This window comes from Salvelinus alpinus, chromosome 19 (assembly GCF_045679555.1).
Source record: "Salvelinus alpinus chromosome 19, SLU_Salpinus.1, whole genome shotgun sequence".
In the NCBI taxonomy this organism is placed as follows: domain Eukaryota; kingdom Metazoa; phylum Chordata; class Actinopteri; order Salmoniformes; family Salmonidae; genus Salvelinus; species Salvelinus alpinus.
This window is the reverse complement of record NC_092104.1, coordinates 31960415-31983281: the sequence shown is the minus strand read 5'-3', so window position 1 is coordinate 31983281 and position 22867 is coordinate 31960415. Positions and strand designations below refer to the sequence as shown.

At 43.7% G+C, this 22867-nt stretch overlaps 1 protein-coding gene across 3 annotated transcripts in view; it reads left to right on the top strand.

The window, feature by feature from the left end:
- LOC139545360 (membrane-associated phosphatidylinositol transfer protein 2-like) overlaps positions 1–22867 on the top strand; it is a 107226-nt gene that overhangs the window by 72897 nt on the left and 11462 nt on the right. The window contains exons 7-17 of one of the 3 annotated variants that reach the window (XM_071353057.1): positions 4788–4883; positions 10393–10497; positions 10625–10689; positions 12896–13140; positions 13264–13453; positions 14266–14385; positions 14641–14855; positions 15100–15275; positions 19302–19472; positions 20583–20735; positions 21941–22105. In XM_071353057.1, coding sequence (XP_071209158.1) covers positions 4788–4883; positions 10393–10497; positions 10625–10689; positions 12896–13140; positions 13264–13453; positions 14266–14385; positions 14641–14855; positions 15100–15275; positions 19302–19472; positions 20583–20735; positions 21941–22105 — 1701 coding nt within the window. The remainder of the gene's footprint in view (positions 1–4787; positions 4884–10392; positions 10498–10624; positions 10690–12895; positions 13141–13263; positions 13454–14265; positions 14386–14640; positions 14856–15099; positions 15276–19301; positions 19473–20582; positions 20736–21940; positions 22106–22867) is intronic. The other 2 variants (XM_071353058.1, XM_071353059.1) reach the window with 2 other exon arrangements.

The window sequence follows — 22867 nt, the reverse complement described above, 5'->3', positions numbered from 1 at the left end:
TTCCACCATTGGGGTGCCAGAGCAGCGAACAGTTTTGACTGGGCTGAGCGGGAGCTGTACTTCCTCAGAGGTAGGGAGGCGAGCAGGCCAGAGGTGGATGAACGCAGTGCCCTTGTTTGGGTGTAGGGCCTGATCAGAGCCTGAAGGTACGGAGGTGCCGTTCCCCTCACAGCTCCGTAGGCAAGCACCATGGTCTTGTAGCGGATGCGAGCTTCAACTGGAAGCCAGTGGAGAGAGCGGAGGAGCGGGGTGACGTGAGAGAACTTGGGAAGGTTGAAAACCAGACGGGCTGCGGCGTTCTGGATGAGTTGTAGGGGTTTAATCGCACAGGCAGGGAGCCCAGCCAACAGCGAGTTGCAGTAATCCAGACGGGAGATGACAAGTGCCTGGATTAGGACCTGCGCCGCTTCCTGTGTGAGGCAGGGTCGTACTCTGCGAATGTTGTAGAGCATGAACCTACAGGAACGGGTCACCGCCTTGATGTTGGTTGAGAACGACAGGGTGTTGTCCAGGATCACGCCAAGGTTCTTAGCGCTCTGGGAGGAGGACACAATGGAGTTGTCAACCGTGATGGCAAGATCATGGAACGGGCAGTCCTTCCCCGGGAGGAAGAGCAGCTCCGTCTTGCCGAGGTTCAGCTTGAGGTGGTGATCCGTCATCCACACTGATATGTCTGCCAGACATGCAGAGATGCGATTCGCCACCTGGTTATCAGAAGGGGGAAAGGAGAAGATTAATTGTGTGTCGTCTGCATAGCAATGATAGGAGAGACCATGTGAGGATATGACAGAGCCAAGTGACTTGGTGTATAGCGAGAATAGGAGAGGGCCTAGAACAGAGCCCTGGGGGACACCAGTGGTGAGAGCACGTGGTGCGGAGACAGATTCTCACCACGCCACCTGGTAGGAGCGACCTGTCAGGTAGGACGCAATCCAAGCGTGGGCCGCGCCGGAGATGCCCAACTCGGAGAGGGTGGAGAGGAGGATCTGATGGTTCACAGTATCAAAGGCAGCCGATAGGTCTAGAAGGATGAGAGCAGAGGAGAGAGAGTTAGCTTTAGCAGTGCAGAGTGCCTCCGTGACACAGAGAAGAGCAGTCTCAGTTGAATGACTAGTCTTGAAACCTGACTGATTTGGATCAAGAAGGTCATTCTGAGAGAGATAGCAGGAGAGCTGGCCAAGGACGGCACGTTCAAGAGTTTTGGAGAGAAAAGAAAGAAGGGATACTGGTCTGTAGTTGTTGACATCAGAGGGATCGAGTGTAGGTTTTGCTGTTCAGCAAAGCTTCCCTCAAGAAGGCAGAGGCTGTACTAGACATAAAAAATGTCTAGGCAGTGATGTTTAAACAACCAGTGACTCTTGAACTTACTACCTCAGGCCACTATTGTGTAAACATTTTAGACAAAGACATCTCACAGAGTCCATGCAAAAATGAGATTCTGACTGACACAGAGCACATGGAGATTCTGACAGTCACAGAGAACATGAGCACTAAAGAAAAACACAAAGTATTGCAAAAGCTTTACAAACAGTTTGGACATGATACAGTTGACAGACTTCAGAAGTTACTCAGCAGTTCAGGGAATAATGATGATGAGAAGTACGAAACTGGAAACAAAGTGTACTACAAACGAGTTGACTGTCAAGAGTGGAAAGGACCGGGAGTAGTCATTGGTCAAGATGGTGTGGTGATATTTGTGAGGCACGAAGGCATGATTGTCAGGGTGCATCACTCAAGATTGCGGAAAGTAAATGATCAACAAGATAGAGGGGCTGTAGCTAAGAATCAGTCTCCTAATGAAAATGACAAAAAGGACACAGTAACAGACACAAACCTACCAGATGTCACATCCAATGATATGGACACTGAAACTGACACAGGAAATGGAGCAGAGACCTTTAACCATGCAACAGGTAATACTATTGAGCGTTCAAATGAGGAAAACATTCAACAACAGCCATATGTGTTAAGAGAACATGGTTGTTCCAATCTGAAAACAGGACTAACTGTTAAATACATGGACAGAGAAAGTGGTATTCCACACACAGCAACCGTCATTGGACGAGCAGGAAAAGTAAAACACAAGAACTGGTACAACTTGCAGTACTCTGAACCAGCTACACTTTCTGGTACAACAGGGTCAGCTGACCTGTCACTTGTAGATAATATCAGAATTGAATCAATGGAAAATCGAGAAAAACAGAATGACATTCAAAATGATGATGTACTTGAAACAAAGGACGTGTCATTTGACTCAGCTAAGCTAGATGAGCTCAGTAATTGGAGGAAGAATTTAGTGTTTGAGGAAGTCAAAGACATTGGCCAAAAATGCGTCTCAACAAGGTGGGTGTGTAACCTTAAAGAATCCTTAACTGGAATAGTGCCTAAAGCACGTCTAGTGGCTAGAGGTTTTGAGGAGCTGGCTGCTAAAGAACTCCCAAAAGACTCACTGACATGCGCCTCAGAGTCACTCAGATTGCTGATGTCAGTGATCTGCCAGAAAAAATGGAAACTTAATTCCATAGACATCAAATCTGGATTTTTGCAGGGAACAGAGCTGTCAAGGGACATTCACATCCGACCTCGGCCTGAAGCTAAAGGCGAAGGAACACTGTGGAAACTAAAAAAGTGTGTGTATGGACTGGCAGATGGATCACTCTACTGGTACAACAAAGTCAAGGCAACAATGCTGAATACAGGTGGAAAAATGTCACAAGTGGATCCTGCAGTCTTCTATTGGCTTGATCAAGACTGCAATGTGACTGGAGTACTTGCCTGTCATGTTGATGACTTTATCTGGGGTGGCTCAGAGACCTTTGCTTCAACTGTGATTCCACACCTCAAAGCTGTTTTCTAGGTTGGCCGTGAGGAGCATGATCATACATTTTTGTTATGTTGGCATAGAGTTTATTACAGTTGATGGCAAAATACTGATGCAACAGGAGAGCTATATCAAGAATCTTCAACCCATCCACATGGATTCTTCAAGAGCCGTACAAAGGAATTCCCCTCTATGTGGAATTGAAGCTGATAAATTGAGGTCAAAGATAGGACAAATTTTATGGGTTGATAGACAGAGTAGACCTGATGTAATGTTTGATGTTTGCAACTTGGCATCTAACACAAAACACGCCACTGTACAAACCATTCATGAGGCAAACAAAGTTGTTCGTAATCACAACAAGTGATTTTAAAGTTTCAGCATGTTGGAAAAGATGACTCTTTGAAACTAGTTGTCTTCAGAGATGCTTCGCTAGGGAACCTTACAGATGGAGGCACACAAGGTGGACATCTAATCGTGTTAATGGGTGAAGGAGGAAGATTCTCACCTATCTGTTGGCAGTCAAAAAAGGATCACAAGGGTTGTCCGAAGCGGACTTGCTGGAGAATGGATGGAGTTGACAATGCTATCTTTCTTGCAACTCTGTTCTCAGAGCTTACCACTGGTGAGACAAAACAGCACTTTCTACCTGTAGTTTGTGTCACTGACAACTACTTATTAGTTGATGCTGTGAAGTCAACCAAGTCTGTCACAGAGAAAAGACTCAGCATCAAGGAACTTATTCAAGCACAGAGAATCCAGCGGATTCTGTTGTAGACCACAAAGGTACAGCTTGCTGACTGTCTGACTAAAAAAGGAGCATCCGGTCTTGTGCTCCTACAGGCTCTCGCTCCTACAGGCTCTCAGTAATGGAAAGTGGCAGCTTGAGTAATACAAATAAGAACTGTCACACAACCCATTTGTAATGGGGATCTTGAATAATACTTGGACATTTAATTATGTTGTTGATGTTTTATTTGTCTTTAAAGAAAAGGGGGAGATAGTTAAGTTCATGTTTTAAGTATCCCTATATTCCTGTTATTACGGGGCTATCACTCAGTCAAGAGTGCGCATGCGCATGAAGTATTGTCGTTGATAGACCTGGCCTTGAGTGTAATGGCTGCTTGTAGTGTGTTCATATAGTATAGTAAACTTTGTTAAACTGGAACCTTGTCGTTGTGTCATTTCGAGTTAACACTGTTGACAATTAATTTTCCAAAATGTAATTTTACAAGCAGGTGGTGTACATACATGTGTTAGTGAGTATGTATCTAGGTGCTGTAGCTTCAGTACCACTGTCACAGCTTTATCCAGATCTTTTGCACCTGCTTAGAAAAACTATCTTACAGACAGCACAACCCCTGTCCTCATCCCCACCTCTAAGCAGCAGTCAGAATCCTGCCTGCCACCTGGACCCTCTGTCTCTCCACTAGCCAGACTCATTTCACCCAGTATTACCCCCCTCTCCAGAGCTCTCCTGGGCTATTTATAGGCTAGAGGAGGCTGACACTCTACACACTGACCCTCCTCTCCACCCCTGCGGCTCCCGTCTATGGGCTGACAGGCACAGCTGCGCTTCCCAGCCCATGAGCATCCAGCATGTGCCAGCCAGGGTTTCAAAGAGACCCCCTCCCCTCCCCACTCCTCCTCAGTGATCATATTGGAGGCAAACAACAAAGATATATGATGGACAGTCCTACTTTTAGTCCAGGCTCTTTTTTCTGTGTGCTAATTGGCTGTCATGGTGTTCGTGGTTTATGTGTTACATTGTACTCCACTCTTCACACCCCCTCCTGACCACTGAGCAATCCTTCTGTGATCAAATCAAGCATTACAGACACTGTTGAGTGTTTATATAACACTGTGTGTGTGTCAGTTTGAGCATATGTCAGTAAGAATATGATTCAGTTGGGTCTTAAAATAACAGCGGTACTCTTTGTTTCTCTCCCCTATTTGTGTGTCTCAGCGAGCCCGTCACGCCACAGCCTCTCTGAATGGAGGATGCAGAGCATTGCACGAGACTCCGAGGACAGCTCAGAGGAGGAGTTCTTTGATGCTCATGGTAAATCCACCATTTTGATAAAGTAATCTTAAAAGCCCAGAGTAGGTTAGAGTAGACAATACTAGTAGTGTGTTCCCTTTCCCATAACCCTCCTGGTGCTTCCTCTTCTGACTCTACATGTCTCTTCAACACAGATCAGTTCTTAAGCTACCCAAATACCCAGCATGCTTTGAGCCTGAGGTTGAAATAGGGGGGTGTAGCTCGACACACGGTTGTTCATCTGTTGGGTGAGCCCAGGAGATGACTCAACACGGGTTGGCTTGTCTTGAAGAAGTGCTGAAATCATCACCCTCTACCTTCACCTGTTCCCCATTGCCAAAACTATCTCACCCTGCCCTCACACACGCACACAAACATGTGCACACACATTCCCTGTGGTGAGTCAATCATCCCATCAAGTCAATCCATAAATTGATGTTCTACTGTGTGTAGGGGTATGTTTGGCAGCATGGTTAACTTAGTTGTTCTATATGACATAATGAATTAAGAAGTATGAATAACAGGTCATTAAATAAGAATAATAAAGTATTGCATGTTTTCTTTTTATCTATTTATTTCTATCTACATGATGAAACTGTTCATGATATGTCATGAATTAACTGCATTTGCATTTAGCTGCATGTTCAAATATATATATACAGTGGCTTGCAAAAGTATTCACCACCCTTGGCATTTTTCCTATTTTGTTGCCTTACAACCTGGAATTAAAATTGGTTTTTGGGGGGTTTGTATCATTTGATTTACACAACATGCCTACCACTTTGAAGATGCAAAATATTTTTTATTGTGAAACAAACAAGAAATAAGACAAAAAAACTGAAAACTTGAGCGTGCATAACTATTCACCCCCCCCCCAAAGTCAATACTTTGTAGAGACACCTTTTGCAGCAATTACAGCTGCAAGTCTCTTGGGATATGTCTCTATAAGCTTGGCGTATCTAGCCACTGGGATTTTTGCCCATTCTTCAAGGCAAAACTGCTCCAGCTCCTTCAAGTTGGATGGGTTCTGCTGATGTACAGCAATCTTTAAGTCATACCACAGATTCTCAATTGTATTGAGATCTGGGCTTTGACTAGGCCATTATAAGACATTTAAATGTTTCCCCTTAAACCACTCGAGTGTTGCTTTAGCAGTATGCTTAGGGTCATACTCCTGCTGGAAGGTGAACCTCCGTCTCAGTCTCAAATCTCTGGAAGACTGAAACAGGTTTCCCTCAAGAATTTCCCTGTATTTAGCGCCATCCTTCAATTCTGACCAGTTTCCTAGTCCCTGCCGATAAAAAACATCCCCACAGCATGATGCTGCCACCACCATGCTTCACTGTGGGATGGTGCCCTCGGGGTGATGAGAGGTGTTGGGTTTGTGCCAGACATAGCAGTTCCTTCTTCCATATGTTTGGGGAGTCTCCCACATGCCTTTTGGCAAACACCAAACATGTTTGCTTATTTTTTTCTGGCCACTCTTCAGTAAAGCCCAGCTCGGTGGAGCGTACGGCTTAAAGTGGTCCTATGGACAGATACTCCAATCTCCGCTGTGGAGCTTTTCAGCTGGTCTCTTTGTTGCCTCTGATTAATGCTCTCCTTGCCTGGTCCGTGAGTTTTGGTGGGTGGCCCTCTCTTGGCAGGTTTGTTGTGGTGCCATATTCTTTCCATTTTTTAATAATGGAATTAATGGTGCTCCGTGAGATGTTCAAAGTTTCTGATATTTTTGTTATAACCAACCCTGATCTGTACTTCTCCACAACTTTGTCCCTGACCTGTTTGGAGAGCTCCTTGGTCTTCATAGTGCTGCTTGCTTGGTGGTGCCCCTTGCTTAGTGGTGTTGCAGACTCTGGTGCCTTTCAGAACAGGTGTATAAATACTGAGATCATGTGACACTTAATTGCACACAGGTGGACTTCATTTAACTAATTATGTGACTTCTGAAGGTAATTGGTTGTGCCAGATCTTATTTAGGGGCTTCATAGCAAAGGGGGTGAATACATATGCACGCACCACTTTTCAATTTTTTTTTTCACTTCACCAATTTAGACTATTTTGTGTATGTCCATTACATGAAATCCAAATAAAAAATCTATTTAAATTACAGGTTGTAATGCAACAAAATAGGAAAAACGTCAAGGGTGGTGAATACTTTTGCAGGCACTGTAGCTGTATGCTTTTGGTGTTTGTGCCATTATTTATGTTCACAATGAGATGATAAATTGTTGTTTCATACATGGATTCATCTGTTTTTCACTAAGCATCATACAGTGGTTTATACATCATGCATACCCCAGTATGTGGCTATCGGGATTCTTCAACTTCTCATTGGACACCTGATTAGTTCATTTAAATCAATTACAATGTGGAAACTAAATGCTGAAACACAATGAACAATACTTCATTATAACTCTTCTTTTATAAAAGCTACTCAGTCGCTTCATGAGATAATTCCTTAAGAATGAACTGAGCCAACTGCCATATGAGGAAGGATTTCTAGTATGAGCAACAATTTCTAGAGCAGGTGTCTTGTGGGGTTGTAATGTAATAGGACAGTAAGCACTGAGCACTGATATTGGCTCCACTGAATCTTTACATTTTCCTTGTGAGTACTGTAGTCATTAAGATGACCATGATCAGATGGTGATGCGATCATAGAGATTACAAGGATGACAAAAGCGTACATACAGGCATATGTAGTACAATGTCAAGTCATATAGTAGGCATAAACACTGAGTGTACAAAACATTAGGAACACCTAGCTAATATTGAGTTGCACCCCCCTTTTGCCCACAGAACAGCTTCAATTCATCGGGCATGGACTCTAAAAGGAGTCAAAAGCGTTCCATAGGGATTCTGGCCCATGTTGACTCCAATGCTTCCCACAGTAGTATCAAGTTGGCTGGATGTCCTTTGGGTGGTGGACCATCCTTGATACACACGGGAAACTGTTGAGCGTGAAAGACCCAGCAGCGTTGCAGTTCTTGACACAAACTGGTGTGCCTGCACCTACTACTGTACCCTGTTCAAAGGCTCTTAAATATTTACCCTCTGAATGGCACACATACACAAATCCATGTCTCAATTGTTTCAAGGTTTAAAAATGCTTCTTTAACCTGTCTCCTCCCTGTCAGTTACACTGATTGAAGTGGATTTAACAAGTGACATCAATAAGGGATCATAGCGTTCACCTGGTAGTCTATGTCATGGAAAGAGCTGTTCTTCATGTTTTGTTCACTCAGTCTAAATAGCCATAACATTTCATCTATAATCATAGTGCCACTACAGTACCAGTCAAAGTTTGGACACATTTACTCATTCAAGGGTTTTTCTTTATTTTTACTATTTTCTACATTGTAGAATAATAGTGAAGACATCAAAACTATGAAATAACACATATGGAATCACGTAGTAACCAAAGAAGTGTTAAAAAATCAAAATATATTTTATATAGTAGTAGCCACCCTTTGTCTTGATGACAGCTTTGCACACTCTTGGCATTCTCTCATGAGGTAGTCACCTGGAATGCATTTCAATTAACAGGTGTGCCTTGTTAAAAGTTAATTTGTGGAATTGTTTTCTTTCTTAATGCTTTTGAGCCAATCAAATGTGTTGTGACAAGGTAGGGGGGTATACAGAAGATAGCCCTATTTGGTAGAAGACCAAGTCCACATTATGGCAAGAACAGCTTAAATTAGCAAAGAGAAACGACAGTCCATCATTACTTCAAGACATGAAGGTCAGTCAATTCGGAAAATTTCAAGAACTTTGAAAGTTTCTTCAAGAGCTGTCGCAAAAACCATCAAGCGCTATGATGAAACTGGCTCTCATGAGGACCACCACAGGAAAGGAAGACCCAGAGTTACCTCTGCTGCAGAGGATACATTCATTAGAGTTAACTGCACCTCAGATTGCATCCCAAATAAATGCTTCACAGAGTTCAAGTAACAAACACATCTCAACATCAACTATTCAGAGGAGACTGCGTGAATCAGGCCTTCATGGTCGAATTGCTGCAAGGAAACCACTACTATATAAAAATAAATAAAGGAGAGAGAGAGAAGAGAGTTGCTTGGGCCAAGAAACATGAGCAATGGACATTAGACCAGTGGGAATCTGTCCTTTGGTCTGATGAGTCCAAATTTGAGATTTTTGGTTCCAACCGCCGTGTCTTTGTGAGACGCAGAGTAGGTGAACGGATGATCTCTGCATGTATGGTTCCCACCGTGAAGCATGGAGGAGGAGGTGTGATGGTGCTTTGCTGGTGACACTGTCTGTGATTTATTTAGAATTCAAGGCGCACTTAACCAGCATGGATACCAAAGCATTCTGCAGCGATACGCCATCCCATCTGGCTTGCGCTTAGTGGGACTATAATTTGTTTTTCAACAGGACAATGACCCAAAACACACCCCCAGGCTGTGTAAGGGCTATTTTTCCAAGAAGGAGATTGATGGAGTGCTGCTTCAGATAACCTGGCCTCCACAATCACCCAATCTCAACCCAATTGAGATGGTTTGGGGTGAATTGGACCACAGAGTGAAGGAAAATCAGCCAACAAGTGCTCAGCATATGTGGGAACTCCTTCAAGACTGTTGGAAAGCATTCCTCATGAAGCTGGTTGAGAGAATGCCAAGAGTGTATAAAGCTGTCATCAAGGCAAATGGTGGCTACTTTGAAGAATATCAAATATATTTTGATTTGGTAAAACACTTTTTTGATTCTTACATGATTCCATATGTGTTATTTCATAGTTTTGATGTCTTCACTATTATTCTACAATGTAGAAAATGGTACAAAAAAACAACAACCTTGAATGAGTAAATGTGTCCAAACTTTTGACTGGTACTGTACTTACACTGTATCCATTCATGACATTTTATGTTAGTTCATGATGACATGATTAAACCAATGTGATGCATGGATACTACTGTTTTGTAGCATCATTCTGATCAATTTGTGCTTGAACGTGTTTGATTGAACTCAGATAAATGCTCATGTAAAAGCTTTTCTACTGCTCAGCTCCTTTAACTGGTCTGAGCTTCTCCCTGATCTGTGCAACCGAGGACCAGTAAAAAAAATGATGGACTTTTATGAGTGGTGACCTTTTGATAAAGCAGACGTGCTTAGACTACAGTGTGTGTAATGGGATTTCACCGAAGGATCCAGTGGCTTGTTGATTCAATTGAGCAGGCTATGCCATTGCAATACCACTGGTTTTCAGAGGAACATGCAGGGGGGCAATTACTTTATTAATCAGTATTCATATTTATTTATCTTAAAGGACTGGTCACATGGCCACATAATGTAATATGGTAGGGATCAGGGTGTATGTTTGTCTCTATCTGTACTCAGACAGTACATGGAGGACCCTTTCACATTTGTGAACATATAAATGTCTAAAAGGTTTGGTGTTACATACTGAATATACTGAAGATGAGATAAAGTGGCACATTGACTTAGCAGGTGTTATGCTTGATAATTCAAAAAAAGATTTTTTTTTACGTCTGTCCCTTCTCCCCCACAGAGGACTTGTCAGGTGATGAAGAGGTCTTTCCTAAGGAGATTGCCAAGAGGAACTCTAACGACCTCATGGACAAGATTGAGTCGGCTGATGCAGAAGACACCACTGGTATGGAGAGGAACGCTGTGTGTGTTGTATGATGGGAGATGTAGTTTGTGTCAAAGTTTCCTTTTACTGACAGTATTATATTACTCTGATTCTCAATGGTAAAGTGTGTCTGTGGATGTTTCTGCAGGAGAGCTATACAAGGACATGGCAGGGGACTATGAAAGGGAGGCCGGTGACGAGAGACTAGATGAGGTAGGTACCTGTGAGGGTGAATGGCTTTCTAACCGAACATTGGTATACCAACACCACCATGACAGCCATATTCTGACAAATAATCAACATTGAACATACAGGAGGAATAAGCTAAAAGGAAACTTCAATTCCAGTCACTAAAGTGTTCTAGCTTAACAGTAGGCGTTGATGTGTAATACTCTGCTTAGGGCTTTAGTTGTGAAAGTCAGAGAGGGGTCCACTCCAGCCTCTCTGTCCTCTTGTGTTCAGATGCGTGGCTCTGTTAGCAACCAAGCCGATAGCTCTGCCATTCCCACCATCACCATAACAAAGAACCAGTCAGAAGTAAACTTCCTGTCCCATTGCATTATGGGCCAGAGTAGATCCACAGAGACCCTAACAGGCCCAGTACTAACCGCCCTGGCCCAGCCCCAGCCTACCCCCTCTCTATCCCTTGTGAAAGGTCCTCTGTACTGTAGTCTTGCCGTGGAGTTTACAGTTTACAGCCTCTGTGAAGAATGTGAGTTTTGGATCCAACAAAAAAAAATTAAATGGAAAACTGCACATTATGTTTTCCCTTTTTATATGAGTGTGGTTTTGTATTTGTATACAAATGTGTCTTTACCCTTGGCTTATGTTGTTGTTCTTGGCTTGTTGTTGTGGTTGGCTAAAGTTGGAAGCGTTTGCAGTGTGACCAGCTGGGGTGTTGGTTGGTCCAGTGTCTCTTAATGATGCTCTAATGCTGTCTGAGTGTGCAGATGAAAGCTGAACGGGCATGCTGTTGTGCTGCTACATTACTATTGCTTTACTATCAATATTGCGTTACCAGAAGGGTGACATCACATATAGACTTCCTGTGATTCATGTCTGAAGGAAGTGGAAGTGCACACTGAACACACAATGAGATGTATCAGTATACACTGAGTGTACAAAACATTAAGAACACCTGCTCTTTCCATGACGTAGACTGACCAGGTGAATCCAGGTGAAAGCTTTGATCCCTTATTGATGTCACTTGTTAAATCCACTTCAATCAGTGTAGATGAAGGGGATGAGACAGGTTAAAGAAGGATTTTTAAGACTTGAGACAATTGAGACATGGATTGTGTATGTGTGCCAGTCAGAGGGTGAATGGGCAACACAAAATATTTAAGTGCCTTAGAACGGGGTATGGTAGTAGGTGCCAGGCGCACCAGTTTGAGTGTGTCAAGAACTGCAGCGCTGCTGGGTTTTTCACACTCAACAGTTTCCCGTGTGTATCAAGAATGGTCCACCACCCAAAGGACATCCAGCCAACTTGACACAACTGTGAGAGGCATTGGACTCAACATGAGCCAGCATTCCTTTGGAACGCTTTCAACTCTTTGTAGAGTCCATGCCCCAATTAATTGAGGCTGTTCTGTGGACAAAAGGGGGTGAGTTAAAAATATGCTCTCATAAACCCAACATTTTCCAGAGTGCCTCATACCTTCTCTTCCCCACACCGAGAGCCCACATATTAAACCGGCAAAACGGGGGTTATCGCTGGTGTAGCGAAATGCTTATGTTCCTAGCTCCAACAGTGGAGTAATACCTAACAATAAAAAACAATACACGCAAAATAAAGAAATTAATATAGAAATATTAGAACGAGCAATGTCAGAGTCCGGAATATAAATATATAAGAGTATGATGGTTTGTATAGACATTATGGACAGTATATGAATAGAAAAGGTGTGTACAGCAGTAGTTATATAGGATAGGCCTTGACTAGAATATAGTATATACATAGGAAGTAGGTAAAACAGTATGTAAACATTATTAAAGTGACCATTATTCAATGACTATGTACATAGGGAAACAGTCTCTAGGTGCAGGTTTGAGTACCGGCTAGTAACAGTGACTAAAGCCAGCTAGTGGTGACTGTTTAAAAGTCTGATGTCCTGGAGATAGAAGCTGTTTTTCAGTCACTCGGTCCCAGCTTTGATGCACCTGTACTGTCTCCGCCTTCTATATGATAGCAGGGTGAACAGGCCGTGGCTCGGGTGGCTAGTTTTGTGAGTAAGTCATGAAGCATATTGTCAGTGGTCATGAATCATTAGCAGCCAAGCCAGAAGCATGGTTCTATGGGTGAATGGCTTCATTTCCCTTAAGTTTAACAGATCTCTCTAATGCCCCTCATCCTGCCTTTCCTCTTTACCTCTCATTCACCCCATCAATTCCCCCTCCTTTCCTCTCCCCATAATAGGACCTCTCCTCTCAGCAGTGTCTGCAGCCTTCTAAGATCCACGTGCTGATCCTGGTGCTACATGGAGGCAACATCCTGGACACAGGGGGAGGGGACCAGACCAGTAAGCAGGGCGATGTCAACACCATCAGCACTGCCTTTGACACAGTGATGCGCGTGCACTATCCCACCGCGCTGGGACAAATCGCCATCCGCCTGGTGCCCTGCCCTGCCATCTGTGCTGAGGCCTTCTCCCTGGTGTCCAAGTGAGGGACACACACACACACACACTACACAACCATAGATATTGTAATGTGTACATAACTACAGTACACACACTACTACTATTACGAACAATTTCCCCTGTGTGTGTCCGTCCCTGGCTTCAGTCTGAGCCCGTACAGCTATGATGAGAGCTGTCTGTCAAGCAGTCAGGACCACATCCCCCTGGCTGCCCTGCCTCTCCTGGCCACCTCCGCCCCCCAGTACCAGGAGGCTGTGGCCACCGTCATCATGAGAGCCAACCAGGTGTACAACGACTTCATCAGGTCCCTGGATGGGACAACCTTCTCTGGCCAGGTGAGGTGCTGCCACTGGCCTGTCAGCCTCTCCATTGTTCCAGGTGTGGGCATGGGCTGCTCTTTATTTGGAACTCTCAAATGGCAGAACATAATATCTTCAGTCCAAATACTAAGATTCAAGAGCATGTTCCCTAGTCAAGGAGGAGATACACTTGATTTCTTGTGAAGAACATCAGTTTTGAAGCCGTTTAGCACCAATGAATTATGTGTGTTTTCTGTTTCTGAATTATGTGGGTGTGGGTGTTTTCTGTTACTCAATGTTCTTTTAGATAACCAAAATGAAGCTAGCATTCGATATTTGACACAGGTTAAATTTTGTATAAATTCAAGCCTTTTTATAACAAATTGTCAGAAGCTCACATAATTTAATAGATTGCTCATTCAATACAGGATGTATTTTCATCTAGCTTTAGATTTGTGTGTAGGTGTGTGTGTATGTTTGTTTGTGTTTTTGGTTTTACTATCCTTGTGGGGACCAGAAGTCCACTCAAGGATAGTAAAACAAGGACAATTCGGACATTTCGCTACAAGCAAAACAGCTATTTTAGGCATAGGGGTTAGGTTGGGATGAGGGGTTAAGGTTAAGGGTTAGGGAAATATTACTTTGAATGGGAATCAATTGTTTGTTTTACTATCCTTGTGGGGACCAAACGTGTGTGTGTGTGTGTTTGCTCGGGCGGGTTTGTTTGATTACGTGGTTATGACATCTGATTAGTTTTAAAAGGATTGGACCCTCTTATCTGCATCCTGCTTGATTGATATCTAATGATCTGATCTGTTTTAGTAAATTGACCTGTGACCTCTATGTAGGTGTGCTTGATTGGGGACTGCGTGGGAGGGATCTTGGGGTTTGACGCCTTGTGTATCAGCAACCAGACTATTGGTGAGAGCCAGAACAGCAGCCGCAGGGGTAGTGTAATCAGCGTACAGGTAAGACCCAAACCTTAATGCTTAACTACTCTCCCTGTTCCTAAGCTTTGCCCCTACCCCAAATCCCAGACACTCAACCAGTAGCTCTTATTCACCCTAAATACAAGTTACAGCCCTCCACTATTTCACCACCACATTTCTCCTCAAGAAAGGACACTTATCCAACACCCATCCTCGTTCTGGTGCCGTTTGCTTATCGGTCAAGTTCAATGTCCATTCCCCAACCTCTGTCCTTCTCCACATACATCCCTGCAGGACCAGGACCTCCTCTCTCCAGGGATCATCATCAACAGTGGTTATGGCTCTGCCTCTCCCACCCTGGAGAGCAGCCGCCACCTGAGCCGCAGCAACATCGACATCCCCCGCTCAGGAGGACCAGATGACCCCAAGAGACAGCTGCCCCGCAAGACGAGCGACTCCTCCACATATGAGTTGGACACCATCAAACACCACCAGGCCTTCCTGACTAGGTGTGACAGGGGTTACATTACTACAGTTACATGACATCATTGATGTAGCTGATGGTTAATATTGTTACTGTACTGAGAAGGGTATATGGCTATGCATGTGATATTGTAGAGTCATGGGTTGCTATAATTGTTTACCTACATTGGTCTCTGTTTCTCTTACTGTGTGCTGTGTTTGTGTGTATACAGTAGATGTGGGTGTGCTTCCCTCCTTGTGACCCTGACTGTTTGTCTGTTGTCGCCTCAGCCTCCACTCCAGTGTTCTGCGGACCGACCCATGCTCGCGCAGGTCCAGCAGCAGCACCTTTCAGGATGCAGGCTCTCTGGGGAAGTTTGAATTTGAGGTGGCAGACTTCTTCCTCTTCGGCTCTCCTCTGGGCCTTGTCCTTGCCCTGAGGAAGACTGTCATTCCTGTGCTGGATGGTAAGCCCACCTAAACAGAGGTAAAATTAATAAAGTACCTTAAAAATGTGTTATTTAAGCAATAAGGCACGGGGGGTGGTATATGGCCAATATCCCACGGCTAAGGGATGTTCTTAAGCGCAACGCAACGCGGAGTGCCTGAATACAGCCCTTAGCCGTGGTATATTGGCCATATACCACAAACCCGCTAGGTGCCATATTGCTATTATAAACTGGTTAGCAATGTAATTAGAGCAGTAAAAATAAATGTTTTGTCATACCCGTGGTATACGGTCTGATATACCAGGGCTGTCAGCCAATCAGCACTCAGGGCGAGACCACCCAGTTTATAATTAACATTTAAAAGTGGTGTGGTCTGAATTGGGTTGTGAAAACCTAGAAGGTACTGTGGGGTCTTATCTCCTTGAAATCCCCTTCTCCTTTACACGCCGCCACTAGTTACCACAAAGTCAGAAGTCTCGCCTACTCGACCAATCAAATGAGGGAGTGTGATGACACGTATTTCGGTTCTTGGGAAACGCCTAATTTTCGAAATGGCATATCTCGAGTTGAAGTTTGTGGACTAAATACATTCGGGAACAAGGATTGGCAACGTCATTAAAATTAATAACATTGAACAAGTACAAAAGTTTTGGGCAAAAGGGTAAGTTGTCTTTTCTTTTTTAGATAACTAGTAAGGAGCTTTTGCTACTCTCGTCTAAAATGAGATAGCTAGCATAAGGGATTCCATTCCAAGCACAGAGTTATTCTATTTGATAGAGCAACATTGTTAGTTTCCCTACAAGCCTTTCATTCTAATAGTAATATATCATTGTTGACCTTCAACAGATGCACAGCCTTTGGCAGGGAAAAAACTCAGTCTCCCATTCAATGATGTTCCATTTCAAGTTGTGGGTACAACGACGTATGAATGCCACCAGGGGAAAGACAAACAAACAAAAGCCAAAGAGAAATATGCTGGTGAAATTAACAAGAAGGCAGTAAGTTCAAAGACAGATCTTCAAATCTCCTTTGTGGAGACTCAATGTGAAACAGAAATCTGTCAGTACAAGGGCCAGATATCCAGCACCACTCTCTGTTTTGAAACCCCTCCGCAGGGGTACATATCCCCTCCGTAACGTGTACATATCAAACTGTATTCCTATCATGTAATTATGTGTATAAATGTACCATGTATGTAAAGTGTATGAATAATGTAGAATGTGTAGAGTGTAGAGTGTAGAAATCATTAACGACACCTTCCTAATATTAAGTTGCACCCCCCCCCACCTTTTTCCCGTAGAACAGCCTTAATTAATCGGAGCATGGACAAGGTGTTGAAAGCATTCCACAGGGATGCTGGCCCATGTTGACTCCAAGCTTCCCACAGTTGTGTCAAGTTGGCTGGATACACACAGGAAACTGTTGAGCATGGAAAAACCCAGCAGTGTTGCAGTTCTTGACACAAACCAGTGTGCCTGGCACCTACTACCATACACCATTCAAAGGCACTTAAATATTTTATCTTGCCCATTCACCCCCTTTAGCCAGCAGCATACCACCCTGTATCCCACTGCTGGCTTGCTGCAGAAGCTAAGCAGAGTTGGTCCTGGTTGGTCCCTGGATGGGAGACCAGATGCTGCTGGAAGTGGTGTTGGAGAGTCAGTAGGAGGCACCTTTTCCTCTGGTTTAAAAAAATAGCCCAATGCCACAGGGCAGGGATTGTGTAGGGTGGTGTCTTTTGGATGGGACGTTAAATGGGTGTCCTGACTCTCTCTGGTCACTAAAGATCCCATGGCACTTATCAAAAGAGTTGGGGTGTTAACCCCGGTGTCCTGGCTGAATTCCTAACCTGACCCTCATACTATCACAGTCACCTAATCATCCCCAGCTTACAATTGGCTCATTCATCCCCCTCCTCTCCCCTGTGACTATTCACCAGGTTGTTGCTGTAAAATGAGAATGTGTTCTCAGTCAACTTAGCTGGTTAAATAAAATGTAAAAAATAATGACAGGTGTACACAATCCATGTCTCAAGGCTTAAAAATATTTCTTTAACTTGTCTCCTTCCCTTCATCTACACTGATTTGAAGTGGATTTAACAAGTGACATCAATAAGGGATCATAGCTTTCACCTGGATTCACCTGGTCAGTCTGTCATGGAAAGAGCAGGTGTCCTTAATGTTTTGTACCTAATAGCTGTAAAAAACAAAACATTTAAAACAATGTTACTTTTGTCTTCTGAAGAGGGGGGTGGATGGTACAATAAAATAAATAAAATGAAGAGTATGTAAGTGGGTTCAGGGTGGTGAGTTTCCACTTAGACTGTAAAGAGCTTTGGGTGTCATGTTAAGTCCAATCAATTACAATTATTAAATGTTTTGTCATCTTCCATAGCTTGAAGACCATGGCTTTGTACAGAGATGGAAAATGGTACAAAATACCAAAAAGGTGGACTGCAAGGCTATGTTATGTTAAATAAATAAATAACTATATTAAGTGCCTTGATGTCAAATAAAGTAACAGGGTTGAAGTTTTAATCTTAAATCAGCCCAAAAATTGCCAATTTCAAACATTTTAATTTCTGTGAACATTTCTATGAAACTGTATGTTTTACTTGTGGATTTGGAAAATTAAAAATCTAAAATCAAGATGGCAATTTGTTTGTTTACATGCCATTTCAAAACAATGCAGATATTGGAGTAAAAATCTAAATACAACATGCAACAATTTAAATGATTTTACTGAGTTAAAGTTCATAAAAGGAAATAAAATCATTAGGCCCTAATCTATGAATTTCACATGACTGGGAATGCAGATATGCATCTGTTGGTCACAGATACCTTAAAACAAAAAGTAGGGCGTGGATCAGAAAACCAGTCAGTATCTGGTGTGACCACCATTTGCATCATGCAGCGTAACACATAGAGATGATCAGGCTGTTGATTGTGGCCTGTGGAATGTTGTCCCACTCCTCAATGGCTATGCAAAGTTGCTGGATATTGGTGGGAACTGGAACATGCTGTCGTACACGTTGATCCAGAGCATCCCAAACATGATCAATGGGTGACATATCTGGAGAGTATGCAGGCAATGGACTGGGACATTTTCCTTGCAACATGGGTCCGTGCATTATCATGCTGAAACATGAGGTGATGGCGGATGAATGGCACGACAATGGGCCTCAGAATCTTGACACAGTATGAGCTTTCCTGAGACGGTTTCCAACAGTTTATGCAGAAATTATTGGCTTGTTCAAAACCACAGTTTCATCAGCTGTCCGGGTGGCTGGTCTCAGACGATCCCGCAGGTGAAGAAGTCAGATGTGGAGGTCCTGGGCTGGCGTGGTTACAGGTGGTCTGCGGTTGTGAGGCGGTTGGACGTACTACCAAATTCTCTAAAACGATTCTGGTGGACATTCATGCAGTCAGCATGCCAATTGCAGGCTCCCTCAAAATGTATGTGGTATTGTGTTGTGTAACAAAACTGCACATTTAAGAGTGGCCTTTTATTGTCCCCAGCACAAGGTACACCTGTGTAATGATCATGCTGTTTAATGAGCTTCTGGATATGCAACACCTGTCAGGTGGATGGATTATCTTGGCAAAGGAGAAATGCTCACTAACAGGGATGTAAACAAATTTGTGCACAAAATTTGAGAGAAATAGGCTTTTTGTGCGTATGGAAAATATCTGGGATCTTTTATTTCAGCTTCCAACATGGGACCAACACTTTACATGTTGCGTTTATATTTTTGTTAAGTATATTTAGTTTAAGACAAATAACTATGAGTAAGGGCAAACATCATTATAAGCTTGCAAGCTGAGTTTGAATAAGACATCCGATTACCACTTTGCATTTAGAACGGTTGGTTTTATTACAGATAATAAATGACCACATCGTTGATGGATCACTAGATAAAATAAATGCATGTCTCTCGTCATAGGTGTCATCACACTCCCTCATCTGATTGGTCGACCTTCTGACTTTGTGGCTGTGGTAACTAATGACGACCTCTTTCCGCCTGTTAACTCTGTCTCCCCCTAGTGGCCCAGCTGCGCCCTGCCTGCCAGCAGGTCTACAACCTGTTCCACCCAGCCGACCCCTCGGCCTCGCGCCTGGAGCCCCTCCTGGAGAAGAAGTTCCACCTCCTGCCCCCTTTCAATGTTCCCCGCTACACACGCTTCCCCCTGGGGGACGGCAACTCCGCTCTACTGGGTGAGCACACTGGACTGAGTGCTGGAAACGTGTACACACACACACACACACACACACACACACACACACACACACACACACACACACACACACACACACACACACACACACACTCTTGTACCTGTATGAGCATATAACTGTTGTGTATTTATATGCAAAGAAAAATGTACACATTTTGTTACATTCATAGGTTATATAACCCGTGTTTTGATTATCCATTGGGGACTCTGTGTGGTGTAACAGGGTGTGTAGAAACTGACAAATGTGATGGATTATGTAGTTAGTTTTCTTTCCCACAAGGAATGTCTCTGAGACATTTTGCCAGTGGTCTGTGGATTGCTATTAGAGCCCGAAAAGTCCATCAAGTTAAGAAAAATGTAACGTTTTTCTATTGTTTGTGCTTCAAGTCTTTGTGAAGCAATGTTCTCATCTATATGTTTTCATGGTCCTGCTGGTTTCTGTTGTGGCTGGCTAGCCCTTACAGTAGAGTAACCTTACAGGCTACACTGCACCCTTTCTGTTTAAGTAGGGCTCAATGATACACTATTATTCTGCTATTCAAGAAGTAATGCTAGAGACTCAATCTCTCCTTTGCTGATAGTCTTTTCCATTCATGGATATCCTTTAATCAGCAAGAGCAGCAAGGGAAGTGCTAGTTGTGAATGGCTACTAGCTGTGATTCTTTTTATCTTAGATATGATGTAATAGATTGTTAAGTAATATGATGATCATTTTGATCTAATGAGCTGTCAGCCCATATCCTCAGGTTTACTGTGCAGCATTGAGAAAGTTTTAAAGATTCATTTTGGTTCGTTAATCAGTGTGTGCTGAGGTACATTTTAATATGAGTTAGTCAGCCTAGTCTGAATTAGAATCCAATAACAGCATTCCCCTTCTACTGCTCATTTTAGCTCTATTCTAGAACCTGTTGTTGCCTTAGTTACTGCTACTGCAGTATTTCCTGGGCTTGACTCGCCTTTGCTGTCTTTTCTGTGTCTTCATTGTCTCCTTTTCCCCTCCTCTCTCGGCCTCCTTCCCCATCTCTGCAAAACCTGCCCCCTTCCCCTGCCCCCTCCCCTCTCCCCTCTGACCCCCCACCTCCCCCTCTAGTGGAGACAGTCCAGAGCAACCCTCAGCTCCTGCTCGATACTGGGCCCCCCCTCTCTTTCCGCTGTCAGGAGCCCATCAGCGAGACCTGCATCCCTGTGCCGGTGCTAAACTGGCAGGAGGGCTCCCTCAAGGCCACACCTGCTGTTCTGGAGTGTGTGTAGCGTCTCCTCTTCACCTCTCGGGGGGAAGTCTCTCACTCTGTGTCGTACACGTGTATTTTTGTGTTAGTTGCAGTTCCACCTTCCCCTTCCACACTGACTGTGTCTGTGTGTATGTTTTCAGACCCTTACCAAAACCGGTGCATGAAAATGCTGTGAGAATGTTACCCCAGTCAAGAGTTGGGGTCACATTACTGACTGTTCCAGGTCAAACATGTCCTGCATGACATGTCCTGCCCTGTTTCTGCAGTATTCAGTCCATTACCTTTATTATAGCTCATTAGCATGGCTCTCAGAGCCTGTCTGTTTACACTATCTCTACGAAAATGAGGTAATTTTGCTAATCAAAATGTAATAGTCATTATTGTTGTTTGCATTTTAGTGATTTAGAGAGACAGCAATGGCTGCTACAGTGAATGATTCAGATAGGTACTTGTAGGAACCCTTGACCTGGAAGAGTCTGTCCTTGTTTTGCTGTGTTGTGCTTGCTGTTACCATCAAGTATTAATGTCCTTTGTAATGGTATGAAAATATGGTACCACTACCTGCATTCATTGTTGTGATGGTGTTTCTTTGCTGCTGCAGCATCTCCTTAACGACAAATACAAGCGTTGGGGAGTGTGTAAAGGTGATAGGCAAATGTCTCCATATAAACCATAACACTGTGACTGGAGCACTATCTTCTCCTAGTGGGTGATTTTGCCAAATCGGAGGCTTGGAAGCTATACTGACTGTGTTGCTCAGATGTCTGCTTGAAACATGGAACCCTGCCACTTGCATTGTAATTGTGTATCCTTGTGGTCAATATAGTATCTCCTGACCTTTCTGTTACAACATGTTGATTACACATACTAAATGGAACTGTTATCACCTTAGTGATACATGCTAATAATAATCCAGCTAATCATTTGACAGACATTACACATTTTGAGACATAGTAATGTGACCACCAATGGAGTAAAAGTTTCCACACGTCACTTTTCACATGCTGTTGTATTCATCAGAACACTATTTGACCACGCACTGATTGTCCCAGAAATCTGACGTTGGCTCCTGCTGGTTTCACGCCCACTAACACCATGGCCTGGCCCATCACATTTCTTGGATGCAAACTCCTTCCTTCTCATCCTGTTACCTCCCTGTTCATCCACCTCTCCTCTTGTCTATGTCTAATGGGATATCCTTGTTTCGGCTCAATAGCGGATTTTGTTCAGTCTCATGGTGGTGTCTTCATGGACAGTTCATACCCCTCCTCCCCCGTTACGGGCCCCCACTGCCGGGGCCTGCGGAGGGCCAGTGAGGTCAGCATTGCCAGCCAGGTCTCAGGAATGGCAGACAGTTACACTGCCACCAACATAGCCAACAGTAAGTGTTCTCCTTACCACACGTATCTCTCTCTCACTCACACGGCTCCATCTCAACTCCTCTTTCAGTCAATCTCTTCTCTAGTTTTTCTCTCTCTCTCATTCACACACACACTGCTCCATCTCAACTCCTCTTTGTCAATCTCTTCTCTAGTCTTACTCACACACACACACACACACACACACACACACACACACACACACACACACACACACACACACACACACACACACACACACACACACACACACACACACACACACACACACACACACACACACACACACACACACTGCTCCATCTCAACTCCTCTTTCAGTCAATCTCTTCTCTGGTCACTCACATCTCAACTCCTCTTTCACTCTTCTCTAATCTTTCTCTCTCTATTTCTCTGTCTCTCTCCTTTCTCTTTTCTTCCACCCCCTCTCTCCTTTCTCTCTTGCTCATCCTACTCCACTTCACTCCTTCATTCTCACCCCAATCCTCTCTCTCTTTGATTCTCACCCTCCTTACTCACACATCACTCAGTGCGCCGGATACCGAGCAGCTCTGTAGTGACCCAGTTGTGCCTGCATTCACAGAATAACCACTTAGTTACCTGCTAGCTCAGCTCCAATTTATTACGATACCTGTGATGGATTACACTGCTCTAAGCCCCTTCATCAGAGAGGGAGCATAACATCACCACAGACATATCCATTGTTCAAATTCAATGTGCCAGAAGATTAAAACATGACTACTGAAGAAGCAAAAGCTCACGTCC